This window comes from Hibiscus syriacus, unplaced genomic scaffold, assembly GCF_006381635.1.
Source record: "Hibiscus syriacus cultivar Baekdansim isolate YM2019G1 unplaced genomic scaffold, ASM638163v2 tig00003725_pilon, whole genome shotgun sequence".
Classification (NCBI taxonomy): domain Eukaryota; kingdom Viridiplantae; phylum Streptophyta; class Magnoliopsida; order Malvales; family Malvaceae; genus Hibiscus; species Hibiscus syriacus.
The window spans coordinates 547,412-567,530 of NW_024061982.1; the positions used below are offsets into that span (position 1 = coordinate 547,412).

The following is a 20,119-nucleotide window of genomic DNA, read 5'->3' on the forward strand; positions in this document are numbered from 1 at the left end:
GCAAAGGCATCTGGTACTTTGGGAGAAACTGGGGTTTAAGCGGTAAAATCCAGCAACTTCATCCGCAAACTCTTCTAAAACCCTAAGACATGGAACTTCAATCCGTCTGCCTTGGTTTTAATGCCCCAAACTTCAAATTCCCCAACCATCGACAATTTCGTTTTCAATCTGTAAGTAATTCTCTCCCAAATTCCGCGCTTGTTTTCTTTTCTTAGTTTCTTCAGAGGCAGAAATTCACCCCTCGTCTCTAATTTACCAGAATTTAAAGGCTCCTGCTACCCACTTCGGACTAAGCATCGGAAATCATGGGCTTCGAGATGTTTCAAAGTGTACATTTTTTTCTTTTTCTTTTTTGGGGATTTTCTAGTGTTATAATTTGTTCTGCCCTGCTTCTCTGTTTGAACTAAAGGTTTTTTTTTTTAATTCAGGGTGTTTCATGCCTGAAGGGAAAATGTTAGACAAGGAATTTAGATTGTGGAGATTGAGCAAAGGGAGGATAGTTTGTGCCTCTGGTTCTGATCCGAACTCAAATTTGAAACCTATTGGGAAGGGGAAATCTGGTGGGGCTATTAGTAGATATGGTGGGGTGGAACCGTTTCGTGGCAAATCAGGTTCAGTTTCCTTTCATGGGCTAACTCACCAGCTCGTGGAAGAGAGCAAATTGATATCAGCTCCTTTCGAAGAAGAAAAAGGATCCTTTCTTTGGGTATTGGCACCCATTGCATTGATTTCTTCATTGATTGTTCCACAGTTTTTATTTAGCAATGCAATTGAAGCTTTCTTCAAGGATGAGACACTCATAGGTACTCTAGTTGAGCTTAAATCTTTCTCTTACTTTCATGCATTGGGATGAAAAAACCTGGTACTGGTAATTAGAGTTTGTCTCAAGGCTCAATTAACCAATTTTAATCACATGTGTTTTCTTTCATATTCATGAAGTCAAATTTTATTTGTGGTACGGGTAATTCAGAGTGTATTGTTTAGATAAAGAATTGATGTAATTGTCTTGCTGAAGTCATGTATGTCCTTCGAAGATTTGTCCTTGTTTATATTATTAACTTTGTTGATGACCATTTGTCTTTTCTTTCATATTCATGAAGTCGAATTTTATCTGTGGTACTTCAGTGCTTGTTGCTTGAGTGAAGAACTGATGTAATTGTTTTGCATCAACGTGACTTGCAGAACTTGTATCATCTTTTTCCTTTGAAGTGATGTTCTACATTGGTCTCGGGATGTTCCTGTTTGTGACAGATCATGTTCAAAGGCCGTATTTGCAATTCAGTGCCAAGAGGTGGGGTCTCATTACTGGACTCAGGGGATACCTAACATCATCATTATTGTCGACGGGTTTCAAGGTTATTGCTCCTCTCATTGCCGTTTATGTAACTTGGCCAGTGCTTGGCTTCCCAACGTTGGTTGCAGTGGCTCCTTTCCTGGCAGGCTGTGCTGTTCAGTTTGCATTTGAGATGACTCTTGAAAAAAGGCAGTCATCATGTTGGCCCTTGGTTCCTATTATTTTCGAGGTATTGTCGTTTTACAGGATTTAGATTCATTTTAAAGATAAGTAAGATGATCGATGACTTTATAATTGATATTACAGGTGTATAGATTATATCAGTTGACAAGAGCTACTCAATTCATTCAGCACTTTTTGTTGTTGATGAAAGATTCTCCGAGAACCCCGGAGATGTTCGAGAGAGGTGGTGCACTTATCGGAATGATTGGAACTTTCCAGGCCCTTGCAGTGGTTTGCCTTTGGTCATTAATGACGTTTCTCCTAAGGCTTTTTCCTTCTAGACCAGTTTCAGAGAATTATTGATGTTTGTAAGTGTGGTTTTACATTATCCATAGTTCTTTGTGAGGTTTGAATCTTCTAAGTTATGGATATCCATGAAACTCCATGGGCCAATGCATGTTCATCCGAAGCACATAACCGGGGAAATTTTTGGGTCACTGTTGAAAATGGGGATTCAATTGGAAAATGGAAGAATATTGATCGAATATTTTTCATCTTTTGTGGTGCAAAATAATCCTAGTATTATGAGTTTCCTCTTTCTAATAATGGTTGCATGAATCTGAAATAAATTTCAATTTCAAGTATTATTTACGCATTACTCGATTTGATTGGGTTGTGTATCATTAGTCCTCTTTAGACTAAAGGAGGTATTGATGATATTATATGTTCTTGATGACAATTGCATATATTTTTTTATTTTCTAATGTAAGGAAACACAAGTTTCTTTAAATTCAAGCACTCCAATAAATCTTTCAAATTATAATTATGTCATTTTTTACATTTTATAAATAAAATATGAAGATTAGTATATTTTATTAAAATAATATTATTATTTTTATTAAAATAATATTATTATCTTATATTAATAAAATTCATTAATAAATATATTTTAAATGTTTAATAATTAATATTCTATAAAGTAATAATAAAACATTATATTAATATTAAATACATAAATAACGTTATTTATTATTAAAAATTCAATAATATTATTTTTTATAAATTTTTTTTGAAATCAAAATATTAAAACTTGTATGTATTGTTGAATACTAATAGTTATTTAAAGTAATAAATAATTTATATTATCAAATAACATTTTTATAGAAAATAATAAATAGTATTCATTATTAAAAAGTATTTAAAAAATAATACAATACTATAAATTGTTACAATATAATTGAGCATATTTAATGATAATAAAATTATAATATTAAACTAATATCACATAATTTTTTAAAATTAAAATTATATAAGTATAATATATCTAAGCCAGTTATAATTAAATTCAATCTAAAATTATAGTTATTTATAAAAATTATTCTCTAGAAATTATTTTATACTTTAAAATTTCATAAATGTTATGAAACTGTACACAAGTATAGAACATAATGTGAGAGTGGATTATATTCTTTTTTTCCCCCTCATATCTTATAAGCTTGTATATGCATTCTTTTATAGGCTCTAAAATCATAGGTTACTAAAACCAAATTAAACCTTTAATCGTTATTTATACATTAAATAAGAAAACTGAAACTTTAGTGGAATGAACATTCACTTTAATAAAGGTTATTTATAACATTCCCTTTGGAGGTTCATCGGATAAATATATATCTCGTTAAAACCTTACTAGGAAAATCCTAAGGACAAAACCTGGCGAAGGAAAAAGAGTACACCATCGTTTAATACGTATGACATGCTGCCTCGTAAAAAAACTTTTCCAGGAAAAGCCAGTGGGACAAAACCATGGATAAGGGAAAAAGAGTGCAACACATATTTACTACCCCTGATGAACACATTATTAAAGATATTTAAAGATATTTAAAACGATGGAGTCCAATTTTGAAAACTAACTTCTCAAATGTAGCAGTAGGAAGTGCCTTAGTAAATAGATCTGTCAAATTTTCACTTGAACGAATTTGTTGTACATTAATATCTCCATTCTTTTGTAGATTATGAGTGAAAAAGAAATTTGGTGAGATGTGTTTTGTTCTATCACCCTTTATATATCATTCCTTAAATTGAGTAATGCAAGATGTGTTATCTTCATATAAGACTGTCAGAGTTATTCTTTCGAAGCACAAACCATAATCTTCTCGAATATGATGAATTACAGATCTTAGCCACACACATTCATGACTAGCCTCATGGATAGCCAAAATCTCAATATAATTAGAGGAAGTGACAATAATTGTTTGTTTCATAGAGCTCCAAAAAACTACAGTACCAACATATGTAAATACATAACCAGTTTGTGATCGCACATTATGATGATCAGATAAGTACCATACATCTGCAAAACCAACCAATTTTGTTTAAGATAAAATAGGGAAAACAATTCCATGTCTTTCGTACATTGAAGATAACGAAATATATGCTTGATCCAATTTCAATGTATTCGAGTTGGACATGAGCTAAATCTTGCTAATGAATTGACAACAAACGATATATCAGGTAGTGTATGGCTAGAATGATACATCAATACACCAATGACACTTAATTATGGTACTTTCAGACCAAGAAGATTTTCATATTTATCTAGAAAACAAAAAATATCTTTATTTACATTCAACGACCTAACAACCATGGGGGTGCTCAATGGATGTACACTATGCATATAGAATTTCTTTAATACTTTTTCTATGTAAGTTGATTGATGTAAAGAATTCCATTATTTAAGTGCTCAACATGCAATTCAAGACAAAATCTTGTCTTTTCAAATTCTTTATTTAAGTATTCCATCGCGACATGGATCTCTTTATAAGTCCCAATAATATTTAAATCATCGACGTACACAATAATAATAACAAATCCAAAATTGAATCTGTTAATAAAAATACACGAAAAAATCGGAGCCTTCCGCTAGTAAGTAATCACCAAGAAATGCGCAAAATATCAACGGATGAAAACAGCTCATCGCAATGAAAGCAGCGTATCTAGAAACTGCCGTGCACTGTGATGCAGGAATATCCACCAGCCAACTAATTGACAGCTGGTCGTGAGCAGCATAGGAAGCGGCACCTGCAAGCAATCGTACAAACAAAATAATAAGAGTAGAAATGTAGGCCAAAAGAATATTCTGGCCCTTTCCTTGAAGCTCATTTTAACAGCCCATGTTTGGTCTGATGGACCAACACTTAAGAGTTTGACCTAGGTTAGACTAAACCGGCCTAACCGCCTGCAACAGAAAACAGTTGCAATCCAAGAACACAAAACTGCAGCAAGAACAGCTCGACAACCTGAAACAGAATCTCCTCTTCAATAATGAAACTGTACACAAGTATAATGTGAGAGTGAATTATATTCTTTTATTTCTCATATCTTATAAGCTTGTACATACATCCTTTTATAGGCTCTAAAATCATAGGTTATTAAAACTAAGTTAAACCTTTAATCGTTATTTATATATTGAATAGAAAAACTGAAACCTTAATGGAATGAATATCTACTTTAATAAATGTTATTTATAACAATAAAATAATTTACAGAAAAGTGAACTTATTTTTCCATTGACATGTGGATTATTTTTCCGTTGACTGAAAAATCAATTTTTTTCTCTATGAAACTAACACGAAAGATATAAAAAGTAATCAGCACGTGTTTTCGCCGACTGTTCTCCTTATCGGAAGCTCGAATATCCTCCGCAATGGCAACTAGCCACTGTTTCACAATCACATAAAAAAAACCCAAACTTTAGGGTTTATAAGTAGTGGTGGATCTAAAAATTTAAGAATGGAGTCTAAAGTTTTAATTTTTTTATAAAAATAATGAGTATGTAAAAATTATAATTTTTTCGATTTAACTTAACATATTAAATTAAATTTAACCAATTTTTTAAAATAATATAGATACACTACGGGGCTTAGTGCAAGTGTTCTGGTCACAGCTAAACTGATCCCACGCGTAGAGAAATTCAAAATCGCAACATGAGTATGATATTATCGTCAAACTTTTATACGATCTATTCAAAACCTACCTCTCCAAGAAAAAGTGAAAGAACAGCCCACCCCAAATACCGACAATTTCAGCTAATATTCTACGAATCTCCTCCCTCCATTGCATGGTATAAACACCCCACCAATACGAGAATAATAGTCTTCAAAAGACTTGAAATTCTCCGAACCCTGAGGAACAAAACAATGGCTACCACTAGATTGGTGCGTTCGTCAAACAATCCTTTGGGTCGAGTTTTTGCTCCCGCATCTTCTTGGCCTTCGTCGGTGAAAACTGTGAGGTACACAAGCAACGGAGGTGTTAAAGTGGAGAATAATGTTTGTGGGAACAGTGAGAAGAAACCGAAGGTGGCCGTCAGGGCTTTGCCGACGACACTGGAAGCTGCCGTGAGATCAGTTGATTGGGGAAGAGGATTGGCATCTTTGCTCGCAAATGCCATCAATGCCATGCCCATGCGTGAGATGCTCGTAAGGCTGGTCTTGAAACCAACACATTGGAAATTCCACATTCAGATGTTCATTGAAAATGTTATACTTAATTGTCGATTCTTCGCCATGTTTGCTGTTGCTGGATCTTTACTTGGATCGATACTCTGTTTCATGGAGGTATATTTCAGTAAAGGGACTAAGATCATAATTAAACCTCTTCGTTATTGTTCTATTTTGTAGTATCATATTTAACTGTGAAAAATGGCATCAATCTTGCAGGGAAGCTTTCTCATTGTGGAGTCATATTTACAGTATTTCCATAGCTTATTATCAAAAAAGTTAGATCAAGAACATATCATCCACCTTCTCATAGAAGCCATTGGTATGAATCCTTTTGCCACTAACGCACATATATTGACGAAAAAGCTTATCGTTGGACTGAATTTTTGCAGATATGTTCTTGGTCGGAACCTCCATGCTTATTTTCGGGATGGGACTTTACATCATGTTTGTGGGTTCCAAAACCATGAAAGGAGGTGCTCCTTCGCTTCCAAGATCCAACTTATTTGGCCTCTTCCATTTGAAGGTATTCACCTTTCTTTTAAATTTGTTTGCTCAAATCATGGTTCTCCATTTACGTTAGGGAATGTTGTTCTCTCCATATAGGATTCAAATTTTTGAGCAGCAATATCTATAGGATGTAGATGTTATCATATACTAAGGAAAATTTTGAACAAAAACGATCTTTTAATCTTTCGTTTTTACAATATTTCATCTATGATTATTTGTCAGACACTCGGCTTGGGTTGAAATGAAATCAATTTCAGAAGCAAAGTCAAAAATGGGGCATGCTGTCATGATTGTCAACACCGTTTTCCGCCCGGGTGGGGAAAGATCGATACTGACTCGGGGGTTTTCTCTTCGAAAATCATTTAAAAATGTGAGGAGTCGCCACCAATCATTTAAGGTGAGATTGGAACACCGAAAAAAAACTAGGTGATTTTAATAAATAATTTTATTTTAATAAAATACCGAGTTTTGGAGTCTGCGAAAATCTAGAAATCAGGTTCGGAAGTCAGTTACGCGTGGGGAAGGATTAGCATCCCCACAAGCGCCCAAAAATTGGTACCTAGTTGATTATCCTATATTTAAAATCGAAAATTTTGAGTTCGATCTTTATTTAATTTAAAAATCATTAAGGATGAAAAGTTTGAAAAGGATATTCGTTTATTGAGACTGATAGCATTCGCCCCCGAGCGTAAATGCGGGAGATCAACTATCGTGCCTAATAACTGAACATTGCCTCGTTTTTAGAAAATATGATGCAATTTTAGAAAAGGATGTCAACTATTTTAGGGAATTACCAGTAGTCACCCCCTGAGCACGATCGCGGAGGATATACTATTAACTCCTTAATAAGTGAACAATGCCTTAAATTTTAAAAACAATGTAATCAAGCAAAATTTTATTTAATCCTAATTATACTAAAAAATAAATTAAGGTTTTTTCTAACTTACGGTGTCAAATTATGAAAATTAAAGAATCTAGGGGGTCAAGCTTAAAAGCGTAGTCTCTAATATTAATCCTATTTAATTTTAATTAATTACTGAATCGAATAACCCAGATGGTCCCTCGAGCGTTACGTGAGGGCCAACTCGAATTATTCCCTAAATTAAAAGACTAATTTGAAATCTAAACTAAAATGGAATCTCTATTTAACCTATTATGTCAATATTTAAAGTCTAATTGAAGTTCGGGAACTAAAAGTGTCAATGAACTAAAATACTGAGCTCTAAAAAGACTTAAGAATCTAAGGACCTAAATTGAACGTTTTTAAAGTTAAGGGACTAACCTAATTATTAAACTATTTTTTTTAGAAAATATTAATCATTAATTAATTTTAATCGAACAATTGATTCTAGTATTCGGGCGTATAATGCGAAAACTCGACTCGAATTACCCCATAATTAAACTACAGTGTCATCCTAATTTCTAATTTTATTCAAATATTAATCTAATTTAAAGAACTAAATGTAGAATTAAAACTATGAAACAAAACAATTAAAAATAAACTTAATTGAAATAATTAAAACAAAATAATAAAAACATTAAAATATAAAATAAAATAAACATAAAATAAATGCCTAATTGCATAAATATAAAATAATAATGACTAAAATACAATAAAATAAAAGTTAGTAACTAAATAAGAAATAAAAAGTGACCAAAATGCAAAAATTAAATAATAATAGCTAAATCAGAAATTACAATGACTAAATTAAAATAAAACAACATCAACATACATAATCGGAATAAAATAAAAACAAAGTGACCATAGTATAAACACGCTGAAGCTGGAGATTTATACGTGATTTATCCATTAATATATGAACCAAACAAAAACACCTTAGAACCCGAGGACCTAATGCCTAATTAGACGAAAAATCTTTAAAGTTTAATATTCTCCCCTTTTCAGATTTCATTTCTGCCCGAGAAAGCAAGACCAAACAATTATTTTTTAGCTTCTCTCTTCCCTCAAAGTTCACCATGGCCGAGAGACCCCAAGAGCTCAAAAGCCTCCATCGCCGGCCACCACTAGACATGGCCAACAAGGCTAAACCTCTTCCCAAAACACATTTTTTTTCAGGTATGAAACCGATTTTGTTCTATTTTATTTTTTTATATTTTTTGCTGCAAATAGCTGGGATCGTTGGTATTAAAAAAAATTCGAAAGGAAAGAAAAAGCTCTTGTTTTAGTTTTTTATTTAAGACATGTAAATATTTTTTAGAAAATCTTTGTAAATATATATATTTTTAAAAAAATAGTAGCAATAAAGGTTACAATCGAACTAAAAAAGATTTTTTTTACAATACTTGCTTCGAATCTAAGCAGAGAAAAATACGAAAAAACCTTCGAAATTAAAGAGAAAAAAAACCTTCAAATATTGCTCTGTTATTACTTTCGAAAATGGAGTATTACAGCTTTTTTTAAGGATCTCAAATTCCCCCCTTTTCCTCCTCTCTTTTACACTGTTTTTGGGTGGGTTAAATACCCATTACAAAGGAAATAAAGACAAACGTAATGGAGCATGGACGAGGCGTATGTTTCTGCATGAATCAAGGGGTGATGGGAGTAGGTGTGGTGAGTGAACTGCCTTTGACTTCTGATGCTGAAAAATGATGATTACAATGATGATACTTCAAGTAGGAGTTATGGAGAAATTCAAGGGAATACCCATTGTTAGTAGCTTGGATCTTACCTGCTTCGCTGCTTCTGTATTTCTTTCCTCAGCTTCTATATTCCTTCTCTCCAGGCTCTCAGTTGGCACCAGCACGGGAGATAATTAGGCACCCACATATATTTATATTAAGAAAGAGATTGCTAAGAAGATGTATATCTTTTATTCTTGTGGTTGATAATTCATTTTGTAGGCACTGATATATACATACACAGGAATAAGCTTGGATAAGAAATTAAAGAGAAAAATACGAAAAAACCTTCGAAATTAAAGAGAAAAAAAACCTTCAAATATTGCTCTGTTATTACTTTCGAAAATGGAGTATTACAGCTTTTTTTAAGGATCTCAAATTCCCCCCTTTTCCTCCTCTCTTTTACACTGTTTTTGGGTGGGTTAAATACCCATTACAAAGGAAATAAAGACAAACGTAATGGAGCATGGACGAGGCGTATGTTTCTGCATGAATCAAGGGGTGATGGGAGTAGGTGTGGTGAGTGAACTGCCTTTGACTTCTGATGCTGAAAAATGATGATTACAATGATGATACTTCAAGTAGGAGTTATGGAGAAATTCAAGGGAATACCCATTGTTAGTAGCTTGGATCTTACCTGCTTCGCTGCTTCTGTATTTCTTTCCTCAGCTTCTATATTCCTTCTCTCCAGGCTCTCAGTTGGCACCAGCACGGGAGATAATTAGGCACCCACATATATTTATATTAAGAAAGAGATTGCTAAGAAGATGTATATCTTTTATTCTTGTGGTTGATAATTCATTTTGTAGGCACTGATATATACATACACAGGAATAAGCTTGGATAAGAAATTAAAAAGTCTTAAAAGGTATGAGGAATAGGCTTGACATCATAGGTTGGAGACAATATGTGACTCATTGTAAATAAATTTCTATTTTGATAATGAATTTTATGAATTATATATTTCTTTATTGTTTTTGTTATAGGTTTATTATCTTCATATACTACAACACATAAGATCATACCATACTGTCTTGACATGCATGGATAGATGAGGTCGGGTGGAGACAATCACCTCCTAATTTTTTTTAATTTTTTTTAAATTTTATATTTTTTGTATATTTTCTTTGGTAATATGTTTTTACTCTCTAAAATTTTATAAATTCGTTTCCTCTAAAATTTATAAATTCATTCCCTAACCGTAAATTCAATCAACCAAAACACATACACATATCTATGCACAGCTGTGAGCTCATCTATATAGAATACTTTGCACGAGGAAAGAACCGGTGAGGTTAAAGCGATTTTCATGAAAACAGTGAGAAGGGTAATAAATGTTTAGACCTTGAAAAATGAAAAACATACATTATATATTTCCCCACTTTATCTACCATCATACCTTGTGAATTTTCCCATTGAACCTTGTATCAAAATTGTTAGCGCTGTTAATGTGGAACTTTAAATTAAGGGTATGTTCGATAGTGATAATTTATTGTACGAAAAATATTTTTTTCTTTTTCTTTTTCATATATGTTAGTGTATGGTTGATGTAAAACGTTTTTCTCAGTATAATTCATTGTTGGTTCAACATAATTTCCTTTTTATTTTATGTAAAATATTTTACTATATGATTTTTTGTAAAATATTTATATAATTTTTCACTTCAAAATATAAACACACAAATGATATTATTTATATATTTAATGCTAATACATCATTTTAACATTATTTTAATAAAATATTAATTATTAAAATACTAAAAATATAAATTTTAATAATACTATATCTTTTGATATTATAATAATATACTAATTTATATAATAATAATGTATGATATTATATTTTTATTTTAATAATATATAATAAATTATGAATATAATTAATATTGTTTACTATTTTCATAAAAATAGTATTATTGAATTATTAATAATGAGTAATATTATTTTATACATTTAATATTAATACAATAGTCTAGTATTATTTTAATAAAATATTACTTATTAAAATATTTAAAATAAAAATATAATATAATATAATATTTTAATTCTAATATTATATATTTTAATATATTGAGTTATAAAGGATAACGTATATTCGTTTAGGTTCAATCCAAAAACAAACTAAAAATATCGAAGAACAAGAAACCAAAACGTTAAACTTTAGATTCATGGAATTTGATATGCTTTTTGATTAAATAAACGTCATATTCAAAAGGATAAAACAAATTTAGTGAAAAATTCTTGGAATCACGTCTATCATATCATAAGATGACATGAAGAATGAAGGAAAAAAAGGGAAAAAAAGATTATATAAGGATTCATAACAACATTATTTTGGTCTAAATTAGGTTTTCCAAAACGACATCCTTTAGGTACTATCTATCATCTCATAAAGTTATTAATTATTTAACAACATAATAACTCAAACAAGAGCAACTCGAAAGTTAAATGATAAGATTAAAATTTATTAAAATTTAGTGATCAAAACATGAGTGATGAAATTTTTTACTTTACTCATTAAATAACTTTATGGCATTGTAAAGCAACAGACATATAGTAATTCATATAAATTTTAGGAGTAATTAATAAGTATGATCTATAAAGTATGAACCACTTACATGAGTTTTTGATAAAAGAAAAAGCTGACATGAATTTAAGAAATCACTATCAATTTTGTATAAAAAAATCAAAAGAAATCACTATCAAATGAGAGTAATCTCGCTCCTATCCAATGCCAACGGAGCCAATGACCTAATCAGTGTAATGGCCTTACTTTCCTATCAACGAAATGAAATTTATGGTGAAATTAACAACATTACTCACTTATGGAAGAATAAACCACAAATGCAGGTAAATGTTGTTAAGCAGCCAGCAAGAATGAGATCTACATTAAAAAGGGGCTCTAAATTTTGTAAACTTTGAAAGAATTCAGCAGAAAATGTCACTGAGAAAAGATTGTGTATAAACCAACCATGAGACGAATGTAATTCAATATTTTCTACGCTATTTAAAAGATGAAAGTATAGTTTTCAATTATTATTAGGGTAAAGTATATAAATAGTCCCTGAACTTTTAGGATTCTTGCATTTTGGCCACCTAACTTTTGAAACTTGCAATACAATCATTGAACTTTTACTTCGTTTTCACTAAGGTCTCTGCCGTTACCTTAGTTTTTGCTTACATGACACCTAACCCCGTTAACCCCCTTTTCTTCTTCTTCTTCCCCCCGTTAACCCCTATCTTCTCTTCTTCTTCTTCTTCTTCTCTCTCACACCTCCATTCAGCTCTTTTTCAAACACATTGATTCCATTCCAGTAAAATTATTACACCATTCTATTTGCTTCGCTTCTCTACTTCAATCAAATGACATTCATCTTTAAATTTCAGGATCTGAAGGTCACATGAAAAAGAAATAAAACAAATAAAAGAGAATTGATTTGAATATTAGTACCTAAGATAACGGAAGACGAGGTTGACGAATCCATTCTTCTCATTTTCACTGAAGACACAAATCAGAAACCGTATATTTGTTTGGTATTAATTTTTTCTTACTTTAGAAATCAATCCAATACGACAAAATACTTGTGTCAAAACCGAAAGAAAAGAAACTTGATCTCAGAAAGAGAAGCGACAACAAATTTGAGGCTTTCTAGGTTTTCCCTTGGAAACAACAAAGTTGATAGAATCACAGTATTAGGATCGATTAATCAACCTCAAAGTCGAAGAGAACTGAAACACAAAGGAAAAATATATCTGAATTCATAAGAGAGAAAGAGAGGAACTCACAAAGGAAAAAGTGGTGTTAACAGGGGTGTGAGAGAAGAAAAAGAAGAAGAAAAAGAAGAAGAAATGAAGATGGTGAAGGAGTTAATGGAAGGGGAGATGGAGAAACGCCCACCATATTTAGTAATTCAAAGTTATCTAACACCCATATTATGCCTTTGACGGTGCATGTATTCAATTTCTTTTTTCTCCAAGTACTCCTCAGAGAAGTCAACTTCTGTCAGTTTCTATTCCAGGATTATCCGTCTATCAAAAACTAAATTATTAGCAAATGGATCTATAAAAGAAGAAAATAATATATATACTAGAGTCTAAAAAATATGGTAATAAAATGCTCGATATCAAAGTTTCATTTAAACTCGTAACCAAAGCGTCGAAGGGTTTTTGAATCACTGTGGGTGGAATTCAGCATTGGAAAGCATATGCTACGGGGTACCGGTCTTTCCATGGCCGATGCAAGCTGAGCATCCATTGAACATGAGAATTATGGTGGAGGAAATCAAGGTAGGGTTACGAGTTGAATCGCGAAGAAATGGGATGAAGCTAGGTTTTGTGAAATGGGATGTGTTGATGAAGATGGTGAAGGAATTAATGGAATGAGAGATGGAAAAATAAGTGAGCAAAAGAGTGAAAGAAGTTGCTTTAATGGAAGAAGAAGAAGAAATGAAGATGGTGAAGGAGTTAATGGAAGGAGAGATGGAGAAACAAGTGAGCAAAGAAGAAGAAAAAGAAGGGGTCGACAGGGTTATATGTCAGTTCATCAACAGCTAACGGGAGGTAACGGTAGGTAATGACAGGAACCTTACTGAAAATGAACTAAAAGTTTGATGATTGTATTGTAAGTTTCAAAAGTTGAATGACCAAAATGAAAATGCTCTAAAAATTTGGGGACTATTTATATACTTTTTACGGTACACATGGGATTGATTGTTGTCATGATATGATATAAGAACTTAATTGATTTTTTAAAATTTTAGCTAATTATTATCCTTAAGACATTTAGATTGAATTGATGGCTTGCGAGGATTTGATTGTTAGATAAGGGTAAACATTGTGGTTTTCAAATTTGATTATACAACCTTGTATCGTCAAAAACACCAAACCTAACTCGTAGAGAAATTTTTTTCAAATATTAAGAGATCAATGTAGACACCCATTTTTATCCGAGTTCTTGTTTTATTAATTTATTATTATTATTATTATTTAATACATATCTTACATTTTGCAGGCCTTAATTACCAACCAACCCAAAGCCCAACTGTACAATTACAACACTCAATTCAGACCCTAAACACCAAGCCCAACATTACCCCAGGAAATCAACCCGAACTAGGCCTAGTTGCTCCGGATCCGACCCGTCCAAGCCCAACAGGTTGACCCAAACCCGCTAGGGTTTTTCCATATTAGCAGCCAGTCGCTCAGGATTTTAACCATTGGATCAAATTTGATCAAACGATCCAAGATCGCTCCAGATTAGGGTATCAACAGTAGCTACCACCGTTTGTTGAAGATTATTCGTCCATCACCAGTTCCAAATGTGCGTGCACCCCACCATAGCCTCCTCACCCGCGTGATCCGCCACCATCGTCATCAACGTACTCTGAACAGTACCCTAAACATCATCAAGTCAGAGAAATCAACCAAAATCCAAAACCCATTGTAAAAAAATTAATAAATCCTGAAAAAATCGGGATTTTTTAGCAACCCATATCAAGGGAAATCATAACCTACTATTAGATCTAATTATCTCAGCTACATGTAGAGGATAAAAAGAAAAAAAAGGAGGGGGAAAGTCGGTGAGAAGAAAAAAAAGGGGGAAGAAATCCGAGAAAAAAGAGAAACCGAACAAAAAAATTAAACACAAGGAAAAAAAAGAGAAGGAAAAAAACCAGAAAGCTTACCCCATTCGTTTGATCGGAATCTCATCGGAGTACAGAGAGTTTACCACCGAAGGTAAAACCTTCTCTTTCTTAGGTTTGTGGGTTCTAGGAGAGTTTGTGTTTTGGGTATTGGTTGTTTTTTTTAGAAAGGGAGAGTGAGGGGTGAGGTTGGTTTTGAGTTTGTTTTCAAAGCCGTCGCCGTTGCATCGCGGCGGCCATGGCTGTTTCTGGGCTTTTTCGCGGCGGAGGAAAGAAATGGGGAGGAGAGAGTTGAGAGAATAATTCTCTCTCTCCTCGGGCTTAAGGGAAACCTAATAAATGAATACTCAGTCATTTAAGGTTTAGGTTTTTGATATATATATGGGTTGTAAAACGGCGACGCCTAAGGGGCTGAGGGTGCTGTGTGTTTCGTCGAAAAGGGATATTATCAGTTTCAATCCCTTGCCTTATGAAAGTTCCCTCATGTTTTTAAATTTTAAGGGCTAATAACAGCTTTGATCCTCTTAGCTTTATAATCTCAGTGTTTTTTATTTCTGGGGGTAAATTGCAGTTTAGGTCCCCCACATTTGTAATGTCTTGTTATTAGTCATTAAATGAAGTTATGTTTTATTTTAATTTGAGCACTAATGTTTCATTATTTGTATTTTAGTCATGTTCTTATTTATTATGTTATTATTGTTAATGTTCAAATTGGGTCACAAGATTTATAGTTATTTTGTTTTAGTCATTATTTTGTATATGGTTTAATTATCAAATAGGCCTTCATGATTTTGTTTTAATGCATTTTAGTCCTAAGCTTGATTTAGGGGTTATCTTCGATTCTAGTACCTATATTTTGTAATATTTTCAATATTGAATCTGTTTTTTTATTATTGTTAGATCTTTAAAGTTACTATTATTTCCATTTTGGTCCTTGTAATTACATAATACTTATTTTTTTATCATTTGTATTTTGGTTTGTAGTATTCAGCTGTTTTCATTTTCCCTTATTTATGTGCACATAGGTATTTTAAATATGTAAAAAATGGAAAGTTTAATTGTGAGGGAAACCTACAAAGACTTCTCCCAACTAAAGGGAAAATGTCTTTTCGAGTATTTTTCACACAAATTTTGTTTTATATTCGACAATTTTATTCATTTCACGTTTATTTATTTTGAGTATTTTTCACCGCTCTTCACTTTTATTTTGTTTTATTTTATGGTATTTTAATTTTGTAAAAATTGTGATATAATGTCTGTAGTGAGGGGAATTTGTGGGAAAGTCTTCTAATTGTAAAGGAAGTGCTTTCCCGAATATTGTTCACACAAAATGGCATTAATTATTCGAAAATTGACATTTTTTGAATAAAATCAAATGAATAAAAAGATCGTAATTTAAATATATTTTCGAGTTCATAATATCCAATATTTAAATACCGTATAATCGTTTAGGTACCAAAATTTGGGCGTTGTGGGGGTGTTCAATCTTTCTCACACGTAATCGACTCCCGGACTCTTAAAAACGAATCTATGGTAAAACGCAGACCAGTTTTTATCATTTAAGGTTTTCAACTTACCTAACTTAATGGTTGGTGGTGACTCAAAAATCAAATTGTTTTCAAAATCATATTTCATAGCTTTTCCCCGAACTAATTTTTTAAGTCTAACGGATCCCCCAGGGAGACGTTATGATAACTTGGCGACTCTGCTGGGGACTTCGAGAGTCAGGCCATAAACGATTGTATATTGTTTTTATTTTTGGGAATTACAAATTTAAAGTGTATTTAATTTATGATCCTTTTGTTTATTTTGAATTTTAACATATCATGCATTATTCCATTTTTAATTAACTGCTTTTTTTATTATTAGTGATCTTCAGATTTGAACAGATATTTTGGACTTGTGTTATCTTTTGTCGTGTTTTCAAAGGTTTGTGAGTTTCTCATCACACACAGCACGTACATTTATATATTATAAGCTCACTTACGAGATTTGTTCTTTTTAAGTTGAGGTGAAAGCTTAACCTACGTGAGATAAATTGTTTCTCCGTATGAGTTTTAGCTAGTAACCTTTGGGGTTCATATACCTTGTGTCTACGTGAAATAAATTGTTTCTCAGCATGGACATAAGGGAATGTATCCTCTCGAATTGAACTCGATCCGCATGAGCCTATAATGGGCCAAGATTGAGGGTTTGGCAGTATAAGGATGCACCAACATGGACAATTCGAGTACCTTTTTCTTAGAACCCAGCCATGCATATAGTGAGCCCTAGTAACCACCCCGATAAAATTCATGCCAAACCTCTGTTCGTCAGTAGGTACCCGAATAAGTGTACACAAAGGAGAAACGACTCTAAACCTATTCTGTAACACCCAAACCCGTACCCGACCCGGATATGAGTCCGAGATGTCACATTTACTTTTCAAAAATATATACTTTATTAAAAATTGTACAAAACTTTAAACTTTTATTAACACAAAAGCCATATATACATAATTGAGTTCGACATTACAAAATTGATCAGAGCATGCGTAAATTACACTTTTGTACATGCCAACACTTTTGACCCAACAAAAGACATACTGTGAATTTACTTCTGATATGATCTTTGAGTAGAGAGATGCCGCTCTGCAAACTCCTAAACTTGATCATCTTGCTCTTCTGAACCTACGTATAAAAATGTTTACACGCTAAGTCATAGACTTAGTGAGGCATAAAACTATCATAATACCTTTCTTATAAATGTGAACATGCAATGCAACTATTCAACTCAGAATATCATTATCATGTCATGATTGACTTCCATTACATATGATTCATAATAAAAAATACTAACATAATCTCATATAAAAGATATACATACTCTTTATATTGTTTATAGGCCCATGCATATTTTGAGAACTTAAGGTATGCGAGTACAATGAGGTTGTACACATATACTGTCACCACAGCTCGTATAGGGGTCCACTGAGTGGCATGTGAAATATGTCTCGAAGGACCTATGAATATGTCCCGAAGGACCTATGAAACCCTCGACTCTTGGCATGCCAACTATACCTATAACTCTCACCTCATATAACATGGGCATTATTGTTATACTTCATAGATTCATGTACTTTGGTCATATCTCTTATAATCACATCTGTCTTTTCTTCTATTACATATCTCATACACATATAATCATCAATATCATATCATATAACATATGTTATTGGAATATGTTCATAGGAATCATATCTCATTTATCAAATCACATATACATATATATAATTGATGCATGTACGTATAATGATCATCATGTATGCATGTTCATAACTGTTGAACTATAAAACTAACATAGGAAATAGACTTATCACAAGTCTTATTTCCATTGAATTATGCCTAAAGTATGCACTCACCTTGGCCTCACTTAGTTTCCAAAACCACCTCTTTGAATCGAATCCTAATTCAGTGATCGATCCGGAACTCGCTTGTGCTCGATGTCTATACAATCACACATTCCAATTACTATAATTATACCCTTAATCTCATAAATTAAAAGAAAAGTCTATTTTTAATTTCCCTTTGAAGAGGTATCAGTACCTACTATAGGGTATCGGTACCATCCTATCTGAGGGTATCAATACCTATACGGGTATCAATACCAAATTTTCATTCGAAATTTCAAGGTATCAATACCTCCCCTATGGGTATCGGTACCCTTTGAAGACATTCATAAATTTTACTCTTGAGGTATCGGTACCTGTTGAATGGGTACTGATACCCCCATGCCCAGAATTCACTTTTAAGCTCAAAAATTCACCCAAACTTACTTAATTCTTCTTATATAACCTCATTTTAGCCCTTCAAACTTAACTACACTTAGCATACCCAACTTATATCACTTGAACTCAAATTTAATATCCCATATTCCATCTTAAATTTGGAAACTAATAATCTTACCATTTTCTCAACATGTTCTAAATTTGATTTTATCACTTCCTATTTCTTAATTCAACTAGTGACAAGTCAAATTTAGCTTCCAATTTAACTTATCAACTCTTATTCAAGATTTCACTTAAAAACTCCTAATCTTTAATCCATATTATCTTTTTCATCTTATAGTTTTAAGATAACTTAAGTTTTCCTTAAGCTTAAGTATCATCTAATGATTAAAAACCAAACTTAATTTTAACTAAAAACCAACTAATAAAAAAAATCTCACCTTAGCAAGTTGAAGTTCACGACTGGAAGAAGGAAGAAGGAAGAAGGAAGAAGAAGAAAGCTCTGGAGACTTTGATATTTTTCCTTCCCCTATCCACGTGGAACCATATATATACTGTTTCAAATTAATAATATTTTCTAACAAATGACCATTCTACCCTTCCATTCTTCATTCTTTTCTATTTGATCCTATACAAAATTTACAATATAAGTCCCCAAACTATTCAATTTATCTACTTTGATCAATAAATTGTGAAATATTTCAATTTAGTCTCTAACCCAATATTGAGGATGTTACAAATCTCCACTCTTTTAAGAAAATTCATCCTCGAATTTTCACTATACTAATAGATTAAACTACTGTCAACACATCTCCTACTCATATTCACATATTACCTCTTCAGTTAATCTCTCGTGTTATCATAAACTTGACTTTCATCATCTAATCAAAGAGAATATAATCCTTCAATCATAATTTAAACTTCCTTAATACATAAAACTAAATCCTTATCTTTCTGACTATAATCCTAAATCTTCATCATAGCTAATTAAAACATACACTTTTCAAATCAAATAATTTTTCCACAACCCTATACACCATTTTCCTACTTCTATATCAAACTTATAATCTACACTTCCATATGACCCTTGTCATATTTGTTCTTTTTAAATTCCCTTATTTATTATTTCTTCACAAATCAATATCTCCCAATATTAGAAATCATATATTTTTCCTTATATTCTCATACTCCTTTCATTTCACTTATACGTATCCTTAACAACACTCTTCATTGTATTTTCATAACTCTGATAGTTAACACTATTTGCACAACTTTATTCTCTGTGAAATATTTATTCAAATCACAACATACTTATCCCTTTTTATCATCTTAAACTTTTCTGTTAATCCTTAACTTTCGTCCAACATACAAATCCTTTAACTTTAATACATTCACTATCACATTACTTTGTTGTTCAACCCAATTCTTTCAATTAAAACATAAACCTTTGTCAAACCATCCATATATATTATTTCCAGTCAAAGTAACTCATCCTCCATTTCCTTAACTTATCAAACCTTCATTCTTACTCATCCATAATACAATTTCCTTGGTTTAAATTTAACCATTCCATTTACCTTTGTCTTATAAACTGATCAAGAATTTAC

At 32.1% G+C, this 20,119-nt stretch overlaps 2 protein-coding genes across 3 annotated transcripts; both read left to right on the plus strand.

Moving 5' to 3' along the window:
• On the plus strand, window positions 1-1,974 carry LOC120183323. 2 transcript variants are annotated; one of them, XM_039188055.1, is made up of 5 exons: window positions 1-170; window positions 260-317; window positions 429-803; window positions 1,183-1,523; window positions 1,601-1,974. In XM_039188055.1, exons 1-5 carry the CDS (start codon window positions 90-92, stop codon window positions 1,817-1,819), a joined length of 1,074 nt encoding a protein of 357 aa, XP_039043986.1. In that variant the 5' UTR covers window positions 1-89; the 3' UTR covers window positions 1,820-1,974. The 2 variants fall into 2 exon arrangements, with proteins under 2 accessions (XP_039043986.1, XP_039043980.1); XM_039188049.1 differs by having other exon boundaries at window positions 260-329; window positions 1,601-1,973.
• Window positions 1,975-5,614: 3,640 nt separating this feature from the next.
• On the plus strand, window positions 5,615-9,287 carry LOC120183338. Its single transcript, XM_039188060.1, has 5 exons — window positions 5,615-6,072; window positions 6,175-6,277; window positions 6,348-6,481; window positions 6,688-6,751; window positions 9,085-9,287. The coding sequence occupies exons 1-4, from the start codon at window positions 5,653-5,655 to the stop codon at window positions 6,703-6,705; spliced, it is 675 nt and encodes a 224-aa protein (XP_039043991.1). The 5' UTR covers window positions 5,615-5,652; the 3' UTR covers window positions 6,706-6,751; window positions 9,085-9,287.
• The last annotated feature ends 10,832 nt before the right edge of the window (window positions 9,288-20,119 follow it).

Excerpts from the sequence above, each read along its gene's own strand:
- LOC120183338 (XM_039188060.1), top strand. The coding sequence starts at position 5,653 with ATGGCTACCACTAGATTGGTGCGTTCGTCAAACAATCCTTTGGGTCGA. Across the intron at positions 6,073-6,174 it reads CGATACTCTGTTTCATGGAG|GGAAGCTTTCTCATTGTGGA; the intron begins GTATATTTCAGT and ends TCAATCTTGCAG. Across the intron at positions 6,278-6,347 it reads CCTTCTCATAGAAGCCATTG|ATATGTTCTTGGTCGGAACC; the intron begins GTATGAATCCTT and ends GAATTTTTGCAG.
- LOC120183323 (XM_039188049.1), top strand. The coding sequence starts at position 90 with ATGGAACTTCAATCCGTCTGCCTTGGTTTTAATGCCCCAAACTTCAAA. Across the intron at positions 804-1,182 it reads CAAGGATGAGACACTCATAG|AACTTGTATCATCTTTTTCC; the intron begins GTACTCTAGTTG and ends CGTGACTTGCAG. Across the intron at positions 1,524-1,600 it reads TGGTTCCTATTATTTTCGAG|GTGTATAGATTATATCAGTT; the intron begins GTATTGTCGTTT and ends TTGATATTACAG.